The sequence below is a fragment of the Patiria miniata genome, unplaced genomic scaffold (genome assembly GCF_015706575.1).
Source record: "Patiria miniata isolate m_02_andy unplaced genomic scaffold, ASM1570657v1 HiC_scaffold_11, whole genome shotgun sequence".
Lineage (NCBI taxonomy): Eukaryota > Metazoa > Echinodermata > Asteroidea > Valvatida > Asterinidae > Patiria > Patiria miniata.
The window spans coordinates 6223497-6245120 of NW_024037049.1; the positions used below are offsets into that span (position 1 = coordinate 6223497).

Sequence of the window (21624 nt, forward strand, 5' to 3'; positions counted from 1 at the left end):
AGCGGAATTTGTCCTTCTCTGGTAGGGTGCGGAGCAGTCCCAGGAGGGTGCGGTTAAACCGCTCGACTTGTCCGTTCCCCTGTGGGTGGTAGGGGGTAGTTCGTGATGGAGTTACGCCGCTCAACTTCTGAAGTCGCTCGAACAGTTGGTTTTCAAACTCCCTACCCTGGTCGTGGTGGAGCTTATGGGGAAAACCAAACCGGAGGACAAAATCGTTAAAGATTTTGTCGGCAGCCGTCTTGCCTGACTTGTTAGTGGTCGGGTAAGCTTGAGCAAACCTAGTGAAATGATCCATAATCACTAGGATATACTCGTAGCCTCCTACACTTCTCTCTAGATGTACAAAATCGATGGAGACCATCTCGAATGGAACGGTTGTTTCGATACTCTGGAGAGGTTCTCGCGTCTGACGATTCGGCTCTTAAGCATCTGTGCCGCCAGTTGACGCTGTGGTTCTGACAGGTGACCAAGATCAACAGGGGGTACCCAGTCATCTTCGCCTTCTGTTGGTTTTACACAGTTTACTTGTGCCGGTAGTGGGTGTTGCGTCTCAGCACACTGGAAAGTGATGGAGTGGATAGCATCAGCCGCTTGAATAGTACCGAGAGGAGTATGCTTTTGAAGTACAACGTCGTGGTTGGCTGTGTTGACAATCAAGATAGGAACTTTGTGTGATGATCTCTTATTCAACTTGAATACAGCTGGCTGAGGTTGGAGTTCATCTGGCCAAGGGGTAGTCACGTCTGGCTCAAACACGACAGTTGTGTCTTTGTTGTAGCAACTGGTGCAGGCGTGACACCACACTTCCATGACGCTTTGCTTCGGTATGGTCACATTACTCCGGCCCACCACTACACTGCATGTGTCGCTAGGTGACTCTTCCTGAATAAGATTGACCAACATTTTCGCTTCTCCTTTTGCCATGGACGGGAACGCTGTCTTCACTGCTTTCATTGGACCATAGCTCGAGTTGTCTGCCTTAATCAGCTCTTCAATTACATTGTAGCCAATAATTGGTGTTCCGGTCGTGGCCGTGGTAACTAGCATTGGGACTTTAATCTGCCTGTTTTGTTCTAGCCTGAAGGAGACTTCAAGCCATCCATCGTAGGGGATTGGTGACCCATTTGCTGCTGTTAGGCTGAGGCCATCTTCACCAAGAAGCTCTGAGATAGGATGAATCTCTGCGTTGGGAATATTCTTCATCTTCCATTCAGCAGGAATGACGGAGACTTGGGCGCCAGTATCCCACAGCGCTCTGGTTCTGACTCCATGTATCCAGCAGTTTACGAGGCAACGCTCCCCAACGAGAGGGGCTACTTTTGTCTGTTTTGGGATTGATATCTGGCACACACGGGACTTGTTGGATGAAGATCCTACAGTAACTTGCCATTGCATTCAGTTTCTCGAGGAGAATTTCATCGGTCGTCGAGGGGTCATTGAGTAGAGGCCGGATTTCATTCCTCACTGAGTCACTCCTTAGTCCAGTCAGGACGGCATGTAGAAACATGTTCTGTACCAGGTCCGGATCATACTTCACTCCAGAACCGGATTCTTGGCTGGCGAAGATGACTTTCTGACGTAGATCGAGGGCTCGCAACAGGAAGCTCTGCGGCGACTCCTTGCTGTCTTGAGCTGAGCGAGACAACTGATGGTATAGCTCTGTTGCGTCCTTCTCTTGGTAGTGGGACCGTAGTAGTCGACGCAGCTTGGGTAAGTTCAGGTCAGTACGCCCCTCGAGGTAACTCCTTAAAGCTGATCCAGGAACAACTGCTCGTATCACTGCCTCAACTATCTCACACTCGCTGTGACCTTTAGCTCGACCACTCTCGATTTGGTGGGCAAGACTGGAGAATGTGAGTCGTTCTCGCTGACCTTGTTCGCCAATTTGGCCAGATATCTTGAAATCACGGCGTGCAACGAATCCTGTAGTATAGGCGGAGTTGGAAGACTCAACTTTTGTGCTGCTTGAAGGCTTTTCTTCTTCTGGTGTTTTCTGTGGTTCGCCGGTTTCCCCAGCCATCTCTCGCAGGAAATCGTCAAGGTCACGATATACAGACATACCCTCGTCTTCCTTGTCTTCGAGCTCTTCCCTTAAGAGATGACGATGGATCCTTCTCACCAGGGCCTTTGTGGAGTCATCTCTTTCCTTCAACTCCTCAAATCCCGGGAAACCGATGTGCTGGCACACCTTGAGCAAGGACCCCTTGGGCAGTCCGCCAATCCGCTGCATCAGTTGCTGGCATAGCTCTTGTGGAGACCCCTCCATCTTGGACCGGTAGGCTGTACGATAGGGCCCAACTTCACTATGCTGGTCCCCCTAGCCGCTGTTGTCCACTCTGGCTTGTGGTCTGCACCTCTCAGCTAATGCCGGCTCCCTCTACTAGCATCAGTGGCGTTCTGTCATTCGGGCTCTGAACTTCGCTGAACAGGTGTTGGTCATTGACTCCACGGATTCACGTAGAGACAACACACCTGTCCCTTCGTGGTCGCCAAATGTTACACCCCCAACGGCCACGGGAGCAGCCGCTGCAGAGTGTTCATTAAAAAGACTGCAAAACTGCAAGAATAAAGACAAATGGACACTGGTTTAGCTTGGTGTGGTGGTCAATGTTCCTCACTCATCGAAGTCTTAGATCAGAATGACCCAAGAACAAAGACCATCACACAGCCCTCCAGTGTCCCACAGGAAGTGACATCATATCCGGCCACATGTACCCAACAGCTGTTTCCTGTGAAGGTGGGGTATCTCACATGAAACAGTAGTTGGTACACTCATGAACTGATAAACATTAAATGCAAATGTGGTTCCACGAAAAGTGGGGGAGGCAGTACATAAAAAAATGGGGGGTGTCCCAATACTACAACACAAGTATTCCGGGACGTGTTATAGACAAAAATTGCGATGACGTCACGATGACGTCATCATGTGATTTTATATAAATTATGCAATTTTTGGACCTTTTACTCATATCTCATCAATGGAACATGGTAAAAATCAAAATTCTTTTTGTAACATGTTTGTTAGGTGAAAGATAGATGCACAAAATTTCATAAAATGTGTGACGTCATTATGATGTCATCAAAAACGTGATTTTGGGATTCACATATATAAAGGGTATGTTCGATCGTTATGAAACTTGGTGGGTAGGTAGGTATAGATAACAGCATTCAAATCTGAAGTGACGTCATCATGACGTCATCGTCTGATTTTTATGAATTTTTCAAATGTTAATATTTTCTTAAAATATATAAAATACGGTCCGATCGACTTCAAACCTGGCACACACTTAGACCACCATCTGAAGATTCAGGTCGAAACATGACGTCATCATGACGTCATCACGTGTCACTTGACGTCATCCTAAAACTGCATAGTTTAAGTCACTATATCTAGAGAACCTGAGGTCCGATTGGGTTCAATCTCGGTATGTAGATATTCCAGGAAGTGTTATAGACAAAAATTGCAGTGACGTCAGGATGACGTCATTATGTGATTTTATATGAATTATTCAATTTTTGGACTTTTTACTCATATCTCATCAATGGAACGTGGTTAATTCTAAATTCTTTTTGCAAAAGGTTTGTTAGGTTGTAGATAGATACAGATATCATGACGTCATGAAAAATGTTTTTTTTTTCACATAGGATGGACACTTTTGGTATAGAATACGCATGTACATGTTCATTCTAACTGGATGAAACTCCTATATGGGAGTCATTTATAAAACGGTCGAAACAGCTCAGCGTTTGTCCACAAACACATTTCTAGTTGGCTTTTTTGCAATTCTTGCGAAAAAGCGTTTCTTTTTGTTCTGATTTTTTTTCTTTCTTCCTCTTCCTCTTCTTCTTCCACTTCTTTTTTGCACAAAATCCCATAGACTTTGTACACGTTTTTTCTACACGCCACTTTTGGCCTTAAAACAATTCTGATTTCCTTTAAACCTGGCACTTACTTAGAACATCACCTGCAAATGTATGCCCAATCATTACGTCATGCTGACATCATCACACAATTTATTATAGAATTTTGAATATTTAACTTTTCCCATAGACTTTGTACACAGAAATTTAAAAAAAAATTGTCAATTTTCAAAGGACATTTTCGACTCTTTGCCAGTAATTCATTTACACCACTCTTTCTCCAACCACAGACCCTAATTCAAACAACATTGTGTAATGATGACGTCATGATGACGTCATCCGGTGTTTATTTATAGGCAATTAAATTGTGACACTTTTAATATTTAAAAATGCAAAAGAAATCAACCGTACGCGTCCGCAGCATTCTGTTGCCGTCAATTGGTAGAGTAGGTTGAGGTCTTTATTTCATTCAGTGTGCGTGCAATCACGTGACCCTTGCTTCCGGTCGAAAAAGGCCAAAACCGGAAGTGGCTTATTATTTGAAAGTGGTAATAGAAATGAACTTGCTTTCAACGGTGTTAGTCTCTTGGCTGATAGTATTCTTCAAATCATCTACCGATGACGTCATGCAATCTTCGAGCGCCCTCTAGCGAAAGGTTCAAAATGTATTTTGAATAGATGTCTGTGGCAAAATATTAGTGTGTATAATGACCTTGACCAACTTAAGACGTGTGCGAAGTTTTAGGCGTATGACGTCATCAGACCGGAAGTTACGTTAAAAAGACCTTTCCTTTCTCAAAAATTGCTAACAAATCAATCCGTCATGACTTCAGAAACCCTCAAAATTCAATCTCATTAATCAACAAACCCAGTAACTTCAATTATACAATAAGCAGCACTGATTTGCTGTCATTGCATGGGCTGCAAATATAACTCATAACATTTAAGAAGTTCACATGTAAAGTATTTCTCAAGTTATCGCGCTGAAAAATTCTTGTTTTAGCCACTGTGACCTTGACCCTTGACCTTTCAGCACCAAATGCAATAGGTTTCTTAGAATTACCAAGAACAATCCACAAACCAAATTTGAAGTTCACATGTAAAGTATTTCTCAAGATATCGCGCTGACAAATGTCTTTTGTTTTAGCCACTGTGACCTTGACCCTTGACCTTTCCGCCCCAAATGCAATAGGCTTCTTAGGATTACCAAGAACAATCCACAAACCAAATTTGAAGTTCATATGTTCAGTATTTCTCAAGTTATCGCGCTGACAAAATTTGTCCGGACACACACACACACCCACACACACATACTTGTTTCACATGACTAGTGTGGACTTTCCATTGCTTTCGTGTAGTTAAGAGAAACCAGTGAAAAAACTCATTTTTCTCAAACTGTGAAAACTCTTTCAACCCAATTTTTTTTCTATGATTCCCTTTAGTGTTTCTCTTCATTCTGCTACAGATAAACCTAACCCAAAAATGCCTCTAAACCTGTTTTCCAGAAATGGGGAAACACTGTGTGGACGTGGGGTAAGTCCACACAACGTCGGTGCTACCTACATTATGTGGACGTCTTTTGTTCGGAAGTCCACACTGCGTATGTAAGACAAACTCACGCAGTCGTGTTTTACTATACTCTCGAGGACAATGCTTTATCTTTTCCTTTGTCCCTGTAATATAACACTCTCCCATAGACTAAGCACACAAACGCATGACCGAGGACAGATTTCAACAAAAGATGAACTCTCGAGGACAACAAAGAATCTATTGTTCTCCCTTTGTCTGTCTGTCCTTGGGGTGTATATAATTCACGCCCACACACACACGTGTGTAAATGCCAGCAATCGTGGACGCCCCATTGTCCCTAATCCTCTTTCCTTGTTTGTTCCTTAACTTTTTAGCGACAGCTCTCATTGGTTTTGAACAAGATTTGAGATCGTGGACGTTCGGTCAATCGTGGACGTATTGTTTGCGTCCCAATTCTGTTGTCTTACGTCCACGATTGCCGGTGTTTACATACTCCCACCCACCCACTGTCGTGTTTTGCTATGCTTCCGAGGATTGGCTTTGTGTTTTCCTTTGTTCCCTTATCTAACCCTTTCCCATAGACTAAGCGCACAAACCGGCATTTGAGGACAATAGGCACCGTCGTCCGAGGATGAAAGGCCCCTTTGTGCTCCTTTTGTTGTCTGTCCTCGAGCGTAATACAATACAAGAGCCCACGTCCACACACCCACGGAAGGACAAGGCGGAAACAGTATGCCCCTTCGGCTTCGCCGCGGGGCATAAAAATTGATTTTGGAACTTCATGAAGACAAGATCTCGCCAGCATACACTGCCATCAATTCTTCATAATGAAACAAATGGTGGACATGCAGACAATTCAGCCAGTAAAGCAGCTCTTTTGATGGACCATTTCCAAAGCATCTACCTCACATCTTACCAACTCTTGTGAAAAGGAGAACAGTTAACAATTGTTCATTCCTCTTCAAACATATCCACAGCAAGTACAATTTAACCACTGCTAATCCATTTAGCTTGCATGTTCCAGAACATTGACTAGATCAGCTGCCAAACACATTATGCATGTTCCCAGGAGCCAAGTTGACGTTACCAAACAAGATTTTGTTTCCAGGATGTCATCGGGGTCGTTCAGACACCGTTTTAAATTCTCTTAAAACACCGGTTAAACTCGATTCAGTGTAACTTTCTTGCTAAAACGATGTCTGAACGCTTTTTTATTTAGACCGAATCGAGTTAAACTCGAAGATAAAACGGCAACTTAAACCCCCTCGGAGGGACGGTTTAGCGAATAACCAGAACGACTTTATCTCCTAGTACGGTGTCTGAACGGTTTTAGCTAAAACGCTGCCCGTTTTAGCCAGCGCAGTGACCCGGAGTTACGTAACGCCTTCTCCTTGGCGCGCTTTTCTATTAAGCAAACAATGTCCTAATTCTCCTACCGTTAAAAAAAAAATCAAATTTCAAGTCCAATTTCCGCAAGTTTTCTGACCACATGGTCTGAGTTTCACATCGTGCTCACTCGCAAAACAAAAGTTTAGGATGCCAACTCAACAACCGCTAACCTGAGCATAATTATCATAACACACTAATATATTCAACTACTAGGAAAACCTTGGCGTTGATTCGTCAATGTTGCAATGTTAATATCATGTGCATTTTCATGTGACTGACATTTTGTGCGGGCAAGTTGATGTATTAAACCTTGAGTGAAATCTGTTCAATGACGTCTTGTTTCGAACACTGGTTTTCGAACAACTTTTTAGAACATGTTTTATATCTTTTTGCACCACGGAAGGTACAGAAAATAGCCCCCCAAATGTAAACACAAAATGGTGTATATGTAAAGCCGATGTACGATACTTCCAAAAAAATGGGGAAATTGCTGCGGTGGACAAGTGACTGTCGTCATGTTTACCGGCGTGCCACGCTACATGACTGGCCGAGGCTGCGATGTCAAACACAGCATAGCAACACACATCACACGGTGAGGGGCTCGGACCACGTGTAGCGAACTGTAAAAATGGAAGAGTGAAGGCTCTTTTTAGCACGCGGTTTTTGCCGAGGCGGATGTTCTACGTGACCTTAGAACCTGAGATAAACTGCTTCGAGTTGAACTTTCTATATTTAAAACGATGTCTGGACGCTAGGTAGTTTTATGTTTACGACGGGCCTCCCGTGGTGAGCGACCGTTTTAACTTTTACCGTTTTAGCTAACACGGTGTCTGAACATGGCCATCTACGTACAACCGACTTCATGGATCATGCGATGTGTTTGGGGAACCTTCATTAAACTGCTTTCGAGGACAGATTTATAGGTATCTATGCAACAATTAACACTTAATTAGTTCTAAACATGTACAGTGCAGCTGCTGGTCAATTACATCATCAAGATAATGGTCTAGATGCTAACATCATCAAAAACATGAATGTAGATTTAAATATTTTTATGCTCATTGATAATTTTAGTGAACTCTCATTTTAATTATACATGTAATTATAATTTGTTTGTTTGTTAGGGTGAGTGTTCTGTTGTCAGTCTGTCTGTGCGTTTGTCTGGGTGTCTGTCTGTTTGTCTGTCTATTGGTTTGTTGGGTGTTTGTTTCTTTGCTTGTTTGTTCGTCTTTGCTTGTTTGTTTTTTAATCAGTAATGGTTAATTTTCCTGTTGATTAAGAATGTGCCATGTGTATTTGTTCAAATTTTATTGTAATTTTAATTATATATATATAAATTAATATTTTTGCATTTTTAATGATACCTGTTAATGGCGGATCTCCACTGTTGGTTATTAAATAAACTAGTGCAGGGCCCGTTGAAAAATGTGTCTGTTTTGGAGGGGGCAGAGAACTGCTCATTCAAACAACGCACACTGGCGACATGTTGCTAGCTTTCACAGGTTGAACGCACATTTATAGGTTAAACGCGCACTTTGTACACGTCACCACCCCCTGGCACTGATATTTACCCATACTGGACTATGGTATGGTCCTACAGTAAAGGTTGCTCAGTCAGTCGCCTACAGTAATTGTTGCTCAGTCGACGACAAAATGCGTATACCCGTGCAGACTCTCACGTCCTCGTACGCATACAACTGTGCTGTGCCGTCTAAAATGTGCTTGTTTGAGAAGCGCAAATTGCTTTGCCGCAGGTATTGGTTGCAAGCTTGCATAGTTTTTGAGAACTGCTCGTGCAAACAACGCATGCGATTCAATGCCGGGTGTTGTTTTCACAGGTTGAACGCACACTCACGTCAAAGTTTGTGCCAAGTTTGAAATTGTTTGGGCGAGTGGTTCTCAAAAAGGCTGCAAAAAATAGCACAGATATTACTCACCCCTACTGGACAATGGTATCGTCCTGCAGTAAGGTCGCTCAGTCGACTGCAAAAATAATGTGCTCGTGCAGCCACCACGTAGGTGTACATACGGTAACATGGTACGTAATGCTATATATTCACCCATACTGGACAATAGTATCGCCCTACAATGCCCGTGCGCTTGCCATAGAGTTATGGCGCGTGCCCGTCTTTTTTGCATTGTTTGCGTCATATTGAGCACGCGCGGTTTAGCTTTACATGACATAAACAATTGAAAAGAACGGCAATGCGTGGTGTTATGTTCTAAGCTATATACTGGCACGCTAGGCTTCAGAAAATACTGCTTTTTTGCAGCTTTTTCGAGAACCGCTGGTCCAAAACACTTCAAACTTGGCACTGCACATTCTAGTGTCCCGAGCAATACACCCGCCGATTTTCAACGTCATACGGTGCCTGGTTCTGGAGATAATCGACGGACAGACAGACAGACAGACAGACAGACAGACGGACAGAGATTCCTGGAATTAAAGTAAGGATAAATTTAAAAACAAAATAATAAAATGGGGTGTCTGGAACACAACATATTTCCAGACACCACATTTTTCGCCTAACTTTAATTGCATAAAAAGCAATGTAGTGTTTCTCGGGTCATTGCATGAGCTAAAAATATAATTCACTACAATACTTTGGATCAGATTGTTTTGATCAACAAACATTATAGAAACAAACAAAACGTGGTTCACAGTAGGGTTGTAGTTGCTGCAGAACATCAAAGTGAAACTCATGAAGTAGGCTTTATCCCAACATAACATTCAACACGTCAAGGTCTAATCCAATAACATACTTCATGGTTTCCTATCATTGGAAAGTAAGCCACAAGACATTAAATTCTCAATGGTATTTCAATAGTTATCTTAGCTATTTGTTTGGTTGATATTCATTTTGGGATTACCTTGCCGACAATTTAAAAATGGTAGATACTTCAATTGATCTTAAAACAACTTCAGTTTACAAAGAATATCTGTTTAAAATATAGCATAAAGAGAACATACCGAAGGATTGCTGAGTTTTACAATTTCTCTCTTGCCTCTGGCAGTAGCATCCTCAAGACTGTTCTTCTGATTCTTTAAATCTGTCACACGATATAAAAAAGGAATACTATAGCTGAGAATTGGGTAACTTACTGGTAACTGTTGATGGAATATTTAATTATAAAAAGTTTATTTGTTTGGCTATGCTTTTTATGCCTACTTTTCATGTCATGCACACATTTCTCAGTTTTTTGGTGTGTTTTTTTTTGCTTTTCCGCAAAGTTGCGGAAAATCTCATCTCAATTTTTTTTGACAATGATTTTCTGCTTACCAAATTCAACACTTTTATTAATTTGATTGGCTTCAAACTTGGTACAGACTAAAAACACAATAAAATGATGAGCACTGCAAAGTATTGTTACAATGACATCATCGTAAACGTGCATACTTTAAGCCCCTAATTCCCATGAACGGTAAGTCCAGTTGGGTTGGAACTTGGTATGGGGGTATGCCGGGATGTGCTTTAGATAAAAATTGAAATGACGTCATCATGACGTCATCATGTGATTTTATATATCATTTTGAAGCCTTTGCCATATCTTTCGCACGCAATATGCTAAAATCAAAATTCCTTTACCATTAGGTTTTTAGGCAAGAGGTGTATGCACAAATTTTGCAAACTGTGTGACGTCATGATGAGGTCATCAAAAGACGGTTTGCGCTCAAATCGAGCACAGGCCCTTTTGTGAAAGGTTACAACGCGGCCTGTCATACGGGAAGGTTTCAGATGAGGGTGAGGCAATCCTGAGCGCTTGACGGCAATTAAGTATTTTCGGAGGTCTGGTCTGCGTCATGTTTTGCGTGATCAGGAAAAATGAGTTCTTTGTTCAGGTTTCTGCAGCGCGCAGGCATTGCCACTCTAGGCGCAAAGGCCGCTCAGTTTCGGTTTTGTGTTCGCTTGAGAAAGTTGAAGATTTGTGAGCTCCCGGTTGCGAGAACTCACAGTAGGCGTTGGGACTCAGGAGATAACTCTGCGTTCACAGTGCACCGAGCAGACGAGATCAACGGGAGCCCTCGACTGAACACATACATTCGTCACACTCAAGACAGATCAAGCAGAAGTAAAAGAGAGCTAACGATGGGTAAGCGAGGCAGGCCCAGAAAGGATCAGCCGCCCCCCAAACGGGCCAGACGCGAGACTCCCACAGACAGTGGCCAACCGGAGACGGAGTCGGTGAGGGATACGCGTGCAGCCATACCCGCAGCAGGCCGGCAAGCGGATACAGCGGCGGAGAGCCTGGTCCGCCCCTTTGTTCAGCAACCCCACGGATGGCTCACAGCCCCACCCACATCGCTCGTCCAAGGACAGCTACTGACGACAGCAGCGAGCCCGGCGCCAACCAGTGGCCAGCAAATCGGCGACATTTCTACATCAGCCATCAACGTCAACGCACCGGGTGAGCAGACCCTGTTACCATATACGGGTGATCAAGGGCGGCATAATCCCAATACGTCTTGGGGGGTGGGGATGGGTATAGGCGGCGGTCAAGACGTAGCCGGTAACCCGGGCACTCCACAGGTATTCCCGCCACCTTCCCAAATTTTGCCTGTTACTAGTACTATCGGTAATGGTCGGGATATCCAGGGCCGTAGTATTACAATGCCCGTCCCAGTCAGGTCGTATGCCGCCACACAGCTTTCACCGCGTGGGGAGTTGCTAGGCTCATTGGTCCCGCAAAATAGCAAGAAAAAAATTGGGAAGGGTGAATTTGTAGAGCTAGGCCTATTGGTTAACACTAATAAGCAAAGGGGCGGAAAGATTTCCATATACGAAGTTCACTCAACACCCTGTGTACAAACCCTATGAGATTGGACTGAAAAATTCTAAGTGTTTTCTAAGAAAATGCTTGTATTTTCTCACTGCTGAATTGACTTTGATGACATGAAATTGCTATCTGGGGGCTTGTTAGTCAATGCAGAGGAAAATTAGTGAACTTCGCATATGGTAATCTTGCCCAAAGGGGCATATTAGTTATTTCAGCATTGGGGCAGGGTTGACAGACAGGGACCAAGTCGATTTGGCATTAGTGCAGAGCGGGCAGAACATTGTACTGCGTCAAGCCGAGCCCAAGCGCAGAATTCGGTCCATTGATTCGTGGACCGACGCGTTTTTGGTGTTCAGTAGTATTTATCTCCAGGCAAGACCGGATTGCACGTTGTCCCTTTTGAAGTATTGCAGTACCATTAGATCTGCCGCTTTTCGGTACGCAGGGTTCGGGTGGCGCGAGTATGTCGAGTTTAGGTCTCATATGCCAGGGAGTAACACAGCATGGGAGGCGATCGACGGGGAACTATGGCTGTTGTATGTCATAGGGGGCGGTCAGCTCAAGTCCAATTTCATAGAGGGAGGAGCAAATAAGTCGGCATTTCAAGGGCAACGGCCCAGTACTCAGTCAAAACGTAACCAAAACTACTCAGGGGGCCACAGACCTGCAAAGCAGATCGGGCACTGCTACGAATTCAATAATAAAGGGGCGTGCGCGCAAGCAGCTTGTAAGTTCACGCACTGCTGCTCCATCTGCGGGGCGACTAGGCACGGGCGATTGTCGTGCAATTCCAACTCTCAAAAACAACCCAAAACTAGCAGTGGTAAGGGACCAGCCCCAACAACCCCAAAATCCGAGAACACAAAGAAGCTTGCCACATCCTACCGAGGTTACTAGGCGGATGCCATGGGGTCACATAGGTTCATGCAGTTTAGAATTAGTGCCTACTCCAATTAAGAAACACAATTTGATAACACTCCTTTGAGTTATACCCGGATAGACAGACAGCGCAATTTCTAGCAAGGGGTCTTACTGAGGGTTTCAAACTAGGTTACTATGGGCCTCGATTACTGGTCGAATTCCCCAATTTGAAATCAGTGTCATCCAATCCGGCAACGGCCCAGCAAAAAGTAGACAAAGAGTTGGGGTTAGGTAGGATTGCAGGTCTGTTCAATAGTCGTCCCTTGGAGCATTTGAGGGTAAAATCCCTAGGTTTAGTGCCAAAACACACAGCAGGGGAGTATCGTATGATCCACCACCTTTCTTATCCAGAGGGCTACTCAGTCACTGATTTAATCACCGCGGAGAACTGCACAGTACAGTACAACAAATTCGATGATGCGGTGGAATTAGTTGCACAAATAGGGCAGGGCGCCTCACTAGCCAAGGCGGACATCAAATCAGCATTTAGGTTGTTACCGATTGCCCCTCAGGATTTTGAATTATTGGGGATGAAACTTAACGGCAAATACTACGTAGACAAAGATTTACCTATGGGTGCGCGGTGTGCACCAGCTTTCTTTGAAAGGTTTTCGACCTTCATCAAGTTTCTCATTAGGAGAAATACCGGGTCAGATGGCATTGTCCATTACATGGATGATTTTCTGTGTGTAGATTTTCTGTGTGTAGATCGCTCTTAGTTGAACTTAAGGCCAGCTGTGAGTTCCTGGGCATCCCCCTGGCACCGGAGCAATCCGAGGGCCCCGCCAAAAGGTTGACATATCTCGGGTTAGAAATTGACGTCACTTGCATGCAGGTTAGGATGCCACCGACAAAATTAGTCGATATAAACCGTAAAGTACGCAGGGCGCTTCTGTCGGCCACTTTGTCGGTTACCGAGGTGCAATCCCTGATAGGTTCCTTGAGTTTCTAATGTCGTGCAGTCAAACCGGATAGGGCTTTTCTACGGCAGCTTATAGACATGTTGAAAGAGCGAAAATGAACCAAACAGCAGGTACTGTTATCGGCGGGTGCCAAGATGTGGCAACAATTTGTAGAATCCTTCAATAGGACAGGGATAATCATGGCCCAGTGTTGGACGACAAATCAGGACATTAGGCTATTTAGTGATGCTAGCGGGGGGATTGGCTACGGAGGATACTTTCAGGGCAAATGATCTAATGGTAGATGGCCAACAATGATCATAGAGGGTGACTACTCGCTTGCATGGAAAGAAATGTTTCCTATAGTGGCCGCAGTGACAATTTGGGGCCTAGAGCTAGTGGGAAAACAAGTCGCATTTTTCACTGACAATATGTCAGTGAAGTACATGGTTAACAAGCAAACGTCAGCATGCCCCAAAATCATGTCGCTAGTGCGGCAATTTGTGTTGACTTGTCTTAAGTATGACATTTCCTTTAAGGCAGTGCATATCAGGACAAAACAGAACGTCATTGCCGATTCATTATCTCGTTTGCAGTTGCACAGGTTCAGACAAGCGGCACCTTTTGGAGGACATACAAAAGATGTGCCGATGGCGTAGCGACGCCTTTCATTCATATATCAGGGTACAGAAAAGGTGATGACGAGAAAGGCTGTTAAACCCCATTCAGTGATTGGAAATCGTCAGATACTAAGATTTCAAAAGTTTTTTTTTTTTAAAGTAGTAGTTTCTTACTGGTAAATAAAGTTGTGGGTTGCATTTTAGAATGGGAACTTCAAAAAATTCTTTTGTGGTTTGATTCATACAGGGTGTACACCGAGGAGATGGCTCATCGGGGACAGCCTCATCCGCCGAGCCAAAGGCCGAGTGGTGGCTACAGGAATGGCGAGCTTGGGCACTACCAGTACAGAGATCCACTGGTTTGGAAGAGGCGGTGCGTTACTTCAAGACTTTTCACCGAACTTGAACTTAGACTTTGGCAAACGCATCCAGCCCCCTCGTGGTTGTTATTTCACTTGGGTTCCAATGATGTGGGGCGATTCGAGGCCAAGCGGTGTCGCAAGGCAGTAGTGGCATGTTTTTCCACAGTTCAGCGGCTGTTGCCACACTGCCACATAGCGTGGTCCTCAATTCTTCCTAGGGTATGTTATACCGGGGGTGGTTGAAAGGCCATTCTTCCCAAAAAGCCCTCGAGGGAGTGAGAAAGTCAATAAATTAATATGCCAGACGTTAGCTTTATAAGTCGCAAAATACGTTGCTGATATTTCATCCAGAGATTGTGATGTCACAGTAGCACTGATTCCTCAGGGATGGGGTTCACCTGTCCGAGGTAATTGTTAATTCACGACTTTTCAGTTGCACTTCTGGCAACACACCCCACATAAAATGTTCCTCACTTGGGCTAACCAGCCCTACCAGTGGGTCTTAGGCACATACCATAACAATACGAAAAACAAACACGAAAAGGGTCAAATCAGTCCAGCAGGTTTGCCCAAACTCGTCTACTTGTAGCCAAAACAAGAGGCAGACATAGAGCTATAATTTATTGTTAACTCACCTAGGCGTAAAAAAAAAGAAAAAAACAAAAAAACAAAAACAAAAACAAAAACAAAAACAAAACTAGATGTGGTTGTAACTGAACAACCACAGAGCTGTTCCCACCTTGTTTTTGATTGTCTGTTGGATAGTAGAAAATAATGTAACTTTTAAAATTGAAATTATTATCTTACATAATTGCACTTCCGGTAAAACCCGGAAGTAAGGGTCACATGACCTTGACATACACATTTCCATTTATAACACTTCCCTGTCTATATATTTACCAAGTTTGAGATCAACCAGTCGAATAGTTTTAAAGTTAAAGGACTATAAAGATTGCCTCATTAAATATTCATGACGTTATAACATGAAAACATGAAACTGCCCATTAATAATAATGCTACATATTTATCCTTTAATGTTGCTTAATACTAATATAAGGTGTCAACCCAATCAAATTTCTAATTCATTAGATATGCTAATTAGGGTCTTAAATTAACACTACCGATGACAACGGAAGTAGAGGTCACATGACCCGGACATACCAATTTTCATCTATAACACCTTCCCTGTCTATCTACGTACCAGGTTTGAGATCAATCGGTCAAATAGTTCTATAGTTATTAGACTGTAAAGATTGCCTCATTAAATATTCATGACGTCATAACATGACAATAATTAAGTGCACAATAATAATATTGCAATATAATTATCTGTCAATATAGCTTTGTATTAATGTGAAGTGTCAACCCAATCAGATTAATAATTCATGAGATATGATAAAGGGGTCTAAAATTACCACTTCCGGTAAAACCGGAAGTGAAGGTCACGTGACCTGGACACATCAATTTTCATCTATAACACTTCCCTGACTATATACATACCAAGTTTGAGACAAATCGGTCAAATAGTTCAATAGTTATAAGACTGTAAAAAGTGAAAATTCAAATCGATGTCACGTGACCCCTGGTGACGTCACGATGATGAAAAGTTTCGGCATACATCTTCAGATGATGGTTAATGACTATGCCAAGTTTAAAGTTGATCGGATGTAAATAATTCCCAAAGTGGCTTGTAGAATAAAAACGTGTACAAAACCTATGGGAAAAGTGGAAAAGAAAAAAGAAAAAAAAAAGGGAAAAAAAAAAACCTTAACGAAAACAAAAGCTGTTCCCAATTGAAATTGGGAACAGCTAAAAAAACAAACAACAACAGAAACACAGTATTTACCCTCATGTGAAGGTTGCTTTATAGCAATAGAATTGTTGAGCTTGACGAGGGTGAAGTTTTTGTCGCCAGATTGAGTTTAAGCAAAGTAATCAAGTTGAAGAAAGTTTCTGTGAAAATATAGTGTGATGAAGGAAAATAACGTAGCGTGTGTATGTTAATCAAGTAGTGTTAGTAAATACGTAAAGTAGTGTTTTCAGCTGTATGTAATTTGTAAGGTACATGTACTTGCCCATTGGTTATTGCCATTTGTTAAAGAGATGCCAACATGATAGCTAATGGGTTAAGTATTGCTGCGAATTGGGGACGATAGTGGTGAAAAAAAAAAAGTTGTTTGGTTGTATGGATGGTTTAAGCCCAGGGAGGGCGAGGTGAGACTGTCCATTTGTTAAAGTTTGAGTGCGAGGGTCAGCACAGACGGATGAGGGACTATCGCCAGTGCTGGCTTACGTCTATCATCCTAACGGTGATGATGGATCATGTGATCCACCATCCCTCCCTCCATGGGCTCTTGTGCTGCCGATAAGTGAATTATCCACAGCACAGCGGTTATCAGCTTGTGTGAAGCAATTTTGCGCTTCGATTTGTTGTGAGAAGCGGTGGCGCTTCTAAAAGCGATTGTGCTTAGGGAGAAGATCAAAATAATTCTTCTCGTTCCGACGCGAGCGCCTGCATTCCTCCCGTTCTGAACGGGGATTAACTAAACCCAACAATAGGCCCGTTCTCCCCGGGTAGATTCACGATTGTTACAATTGTATATAAATGTAGCCAGCCTCATTTATCTGACAGTAGATAACCAGTACCCAGCTGTGCATGACATAGTTTAGCAGTGCGTCTTTCGTGAGATCAACCACGTGGTGGCCTGGACATTATTTACTTCATGGGTTAGTTGGCGGGTCCGGCTGGGATCGTATATTCAGGAATATTTCCTTCAGTCACTTCATCAGACGTCACTGTTGTAAAATGTTGCACATTTTCCTTCAAATACACAAAACTATCAAACATGTACATGTAACTCTAATTTTCGAGACGTCTTCTCAATTTGTTAAACCACTATCCATCTTCAACTATACATCGCCTGCAAGAGATGAGAAAACAACAAACATTATTTTATCACAACATTTCCAAAGTCTCCTTGTAAATTTCAGTGTGGCCGATGTTTCTTCGGATATTATTTGAGCAGTTGCCATTATCCACCGTCATCACCGCACAGGTCTATTGTACTACCGTGCTGTGGGCACCCAGCGTGACCATTTCATTGTGCTATTGTTAGGCAATTTCGGGCATGATCCCGCGGTCGAAACGGTGCCCGTGCGAACGCAGGCGCCCGGGGGGATTAGGAACAATAGGCCTGTTCCTCCCGTGTGCTCGCGTCTAAACGGGAAAAATCCTTTTGATCTCCTCCCTTATGTGTATGAATATCCGTAGTCCCTTGGGATTCGTTATGCGATTGCGCATTTCTTGTTCACTTGATTGATGTACCTTGATGTAATGATTTAAACATTAGTATACAAGCTGTATAAGTGATCGTTAGTTAATGCTTGTTGAATTTGACTGTCTCAAGCGAATAAATTGGTACCGTATTGACCACAGTACTTTTTGTCCGGTGTGACTCTTCTCACAAATGTGATTTTTTTTTTTTTTTTTAATTTTTTTTTTATACCCATAGTAGGGAATGTCCGAATGTCATGAAGCTTGGTGGGTGGGTAGACACAAAATCTGAAATGACGTCACGATGATGTCATCGTTAGTTTTTTTAATGATTTTTAAGAATATTTTCAATTTCATTCTGCTCACAAAATTTAACACTTTTATTCATCCAATTGGCTTCACACTTTGTACAGACAAAAACCACAACTAGAGCTATGCCTGTTTGATGAACAGGACAGGGGCTTTTCCGCATTTTTAAAATAATACGTGTAAAGAAATACTTTTTTTAAAATACTGTCAAATTTTTGTATTAGAAGAAAAAGTATAAAAGTTGATGAATTAATAAAAAGTAGGTGATGACGTCATCATGACGTCGCTTCGGATTTTGCATACTTTTAACACTTTCTACCTACCCACCAAGTTCCAAGATGATCAGACTTACCCTTAAATTGTTTTTAAAAATCTTATTTTTGATGACGTCATCATGACGTCACACATTTTCCAAAAAAATTTTGCAGATACCTATTACATAACCAGCCTAATACAAAAGAATTTTAAATTTTTGCATGTTTGAAGCCAATCAGATGAATAAAAGTGTTAAATTTTGTAAGCAGAATAAAATTGTGAATATTAAAAAAAAGATTTTGTGTACTAGTACTGATATCTACCCACCCACCTAGTTTCATGACGATTGGACATTCCCTTATATGTGTTTTAAAAAATTGCATTTTTGATGACGCCATAATGAAGTCACACAATTTTTACAATTTTGTTAATATACTTGTTACCTAACAAACATAATACAAAAAGAATTTTGAATTTAGCATATTGCGTTCGTGAGATATGGCTTAAAGGTCCAAACTTCAAAAATCGATATAAAATCACACCATGACGTTATGATGACATCACCTCAATTTTTACCTATAACGCATCCCAGTCTACCAATATACCAAGTTTCAACCCAATCGGACTTGCAGTTCTTTAGATATAGGGTCTTACAGTTTGCACATTTGAGATGATGTCACGTGACCCATGATGACGTAATAATGACGTCACTCTTCAGAACACAAACTCACTATGAAGTTTTCACATAGGTTAGGTTTCATTAGAATACGAGTTTGTTTAGGGTTCAAAATGCCCCGGTTAAAAAAACGGTTTAAAACGTCTATGGGATTGGGGGTGGAAAAAAAACAAAAAAAACAAGAGCTCTGTTTCTGTTTTTAACAGAACATAGGGCTTTTCCGCATTGTTTTTTTAAATTGAGGTAATGTTTTTCTGTTTTGTGCAAAACTGTGTGCATTTACCTTTGTGTAATAAACCTAATTGAAAAAGAATTTTTATTTTGGCATATTGCGTTTGTGTAATACGGCAAAAGTCTTCAAAATGTGAAAAAAAAAAATATAATCACAAGATGACGTCATGATGACGTCACCTCAATATTTATTTGTAACACATCCCGGCCTACCCCTATACCAAGTTTCAACCCAATCTGACTTACTGCTCATGAGATATAGGGGCTCAAAATATACAAGTTAATGATGACGTCACATGTCTAATGATGACATCATCGTAACAATACTTGGCAGTGCTCATTATTTTATTGTAGTTTTAGTCTGTACCATGTTTGAAAACAATCAGATTAATAAAGGTGTTAAATTTTGTAAGCAGAATAAAATTGGCAATATTAAAAAAATCGTAAAAAATCTACCAATGACGTCATCGTGACGTCATTCAGGATTTTGTGTACTAGTACTATTATCTACCCACCCACCGAGTTTCATGGCAATTGAACATTCCCTTATATGTGTTTTAAAAAATTGCATTTTTGATGACGTCATAATGAAGTCACACAATTTTCACATTTTTGTGAATATACCTGTCATCTAACAAACACAATACAAAAAGAATTTTGAATTTAGCATATTGCGTTCGTGAGATATGGCTGATTCGTGAGATAAGGTCCAAAACTGCAGAAATCAATATAAAATCACATGATGACTTCATGATGATGTCACCTCAATTTTTACCTTTAACACATCCCGGTCTACCTTTATTCCGAGTTTCAACCCAATCGGACTTACGGTTCTCTAGATATAGGGTCTTAAAGTGTGCACATTTAAGATGACGTCACGTGACACATGATGACATCATCGTGACGTCACTCTTCGGGACACAATGTCACTATGGGGTCTTTACATGGGACAAGTTTCATTAGAATACAAGTTTGTTTTAGGTCCAAAGTGCCACGGTCAATAAAACATGTACAAAGTCTATGGGATTTGGGTTAGAACAAATAAAAAAGGGGACAAAAAAAATCAGAACTAAATAAACGCTTTGCCGCTTTTAAGCGGAAAAGTAAAATTAAACAAAAAAGCTAAAAAGTAGTGCTTTGCCTGTTCGATGAACAGGACACAGACTTTTCACCCTTTTTAAAATAATACATGTAAAGAAATACTTTTAAAAAAAACTTTGTCAAATTTTTGTATGAGAAGAAAATGTAAAAAAATTGATAAATTAATGAAAGAAATAGGTGATGAAGTCATCATGACGTCACTTCAGATTTGCATACTATTAATACTATCTACCTACCCACTTAGTTTCAAGACAATAAGACTAACCCTTAAAGGTGTTTTTATAAATCGCGTTTTTGATGATGTCATCGTGACTTCACACATTTTTCAAATTTTTTTGCAGATAACTATTACATAACAAACTTTATAATACAAAAGAATTTTGAATTTAGCATGTTTGAAGCCAGTCGGATGAATAAAAGTGTTAAATTTTGTAAGCAGAATAATATTGTAAATATTTTTAAACTCGTCAAAAATCTACTGATGACGTCAGCGTGACGTCATTTCAGATTTTGTGTACAAAGTACTATTATCTACCCACCCACCAAGTTTCTTGACGATTGGATGTATTTTGAAATATCTCATTTTTTGAAAAATCGATATAAAAGCACACGATGACGTCATCTCAATTTTTACCTATAACACATCCCGGTCTACTTACATACCAAGTTTCAACCCAATCCGACTTACGGTTCTTTAGATATAGGGTCTTAAAGTTTGCATGTTTAAGATGACGTCACGTGACCCATGATGACGTAATCATGACGTCCCTCTTCGGGACACAAACTCACTATGGGGTCTTTACATAGGTTAGGTTTCATTAGAATACGAGTTTGTTTAGGGTCCTAAATGCCGCGGTTAAAAAACAGGTACAAAATCTATGGGATTTGGGGTGGAATAAAAAGAAAAGAAAGAAAAGAAGAAAGGTCCCAGTGTATCATTTTAAAGGTGTACAGTTTTCAAGTCCTAAATCTAAATAAAAAAAAACAACAACGGCGCATAAAATAATGATAATGCATTCAAAACAGAAAAGCCCTATGTTCTGTTGCAAACAGACATAGACTTCTCGGTTTTTTTTTTGGTAAGGCTCTGTTTCGGCTACTTGCCACAACAGCTTTTGTTTTTCTTAAGGTGGTTTTTTTTTCTTGGGGGTCTTTTGGGGGGGGAGGGGCTATTTCAGCAACCAGTCGAAACGGCCTGTGTTTGTGTTAAGATTTCTTTGCGAAAAAGCCTTTCTTTTTGTTCTTGTTTTTTTTTCTTTCTTCCCCCTTCTTTGTGTCGCCATAAAATCCCATAGATAGAACACATCTTTTCCAGCTTCCACTTTTGCCATTCTTCTTTGTCATACATCATTCTAAGTCACCACATGCATAGACAATATAGCAAAGATGTGCCCCGAAGAACGATGTCCTGGTGACA

General features: G+C 41.6%; 1 protein-coding gene across 1 annotated transcript in view; it reads right to left on the minus strand.

The window, feature by feature from the left end:
• Window positions 1-21624, minus strand: part of LOC119743107 (coiled-coil domain-containing protein 175-like) — a 254808-nt gene that overhangs the window by 67566 nt on the left and 165618 nt on the right. Inside the window, exon 17 of the mRNA XM_038219464.1 lies at window positions 9752-9831. Within this exon, the coding sequence (XP_038075392.1) occupies window positions 9752-9831 (80 nt within the window). The remainder of the gene's footprint in view (window positions 1-9751; window positions 9832-21624) is intronic.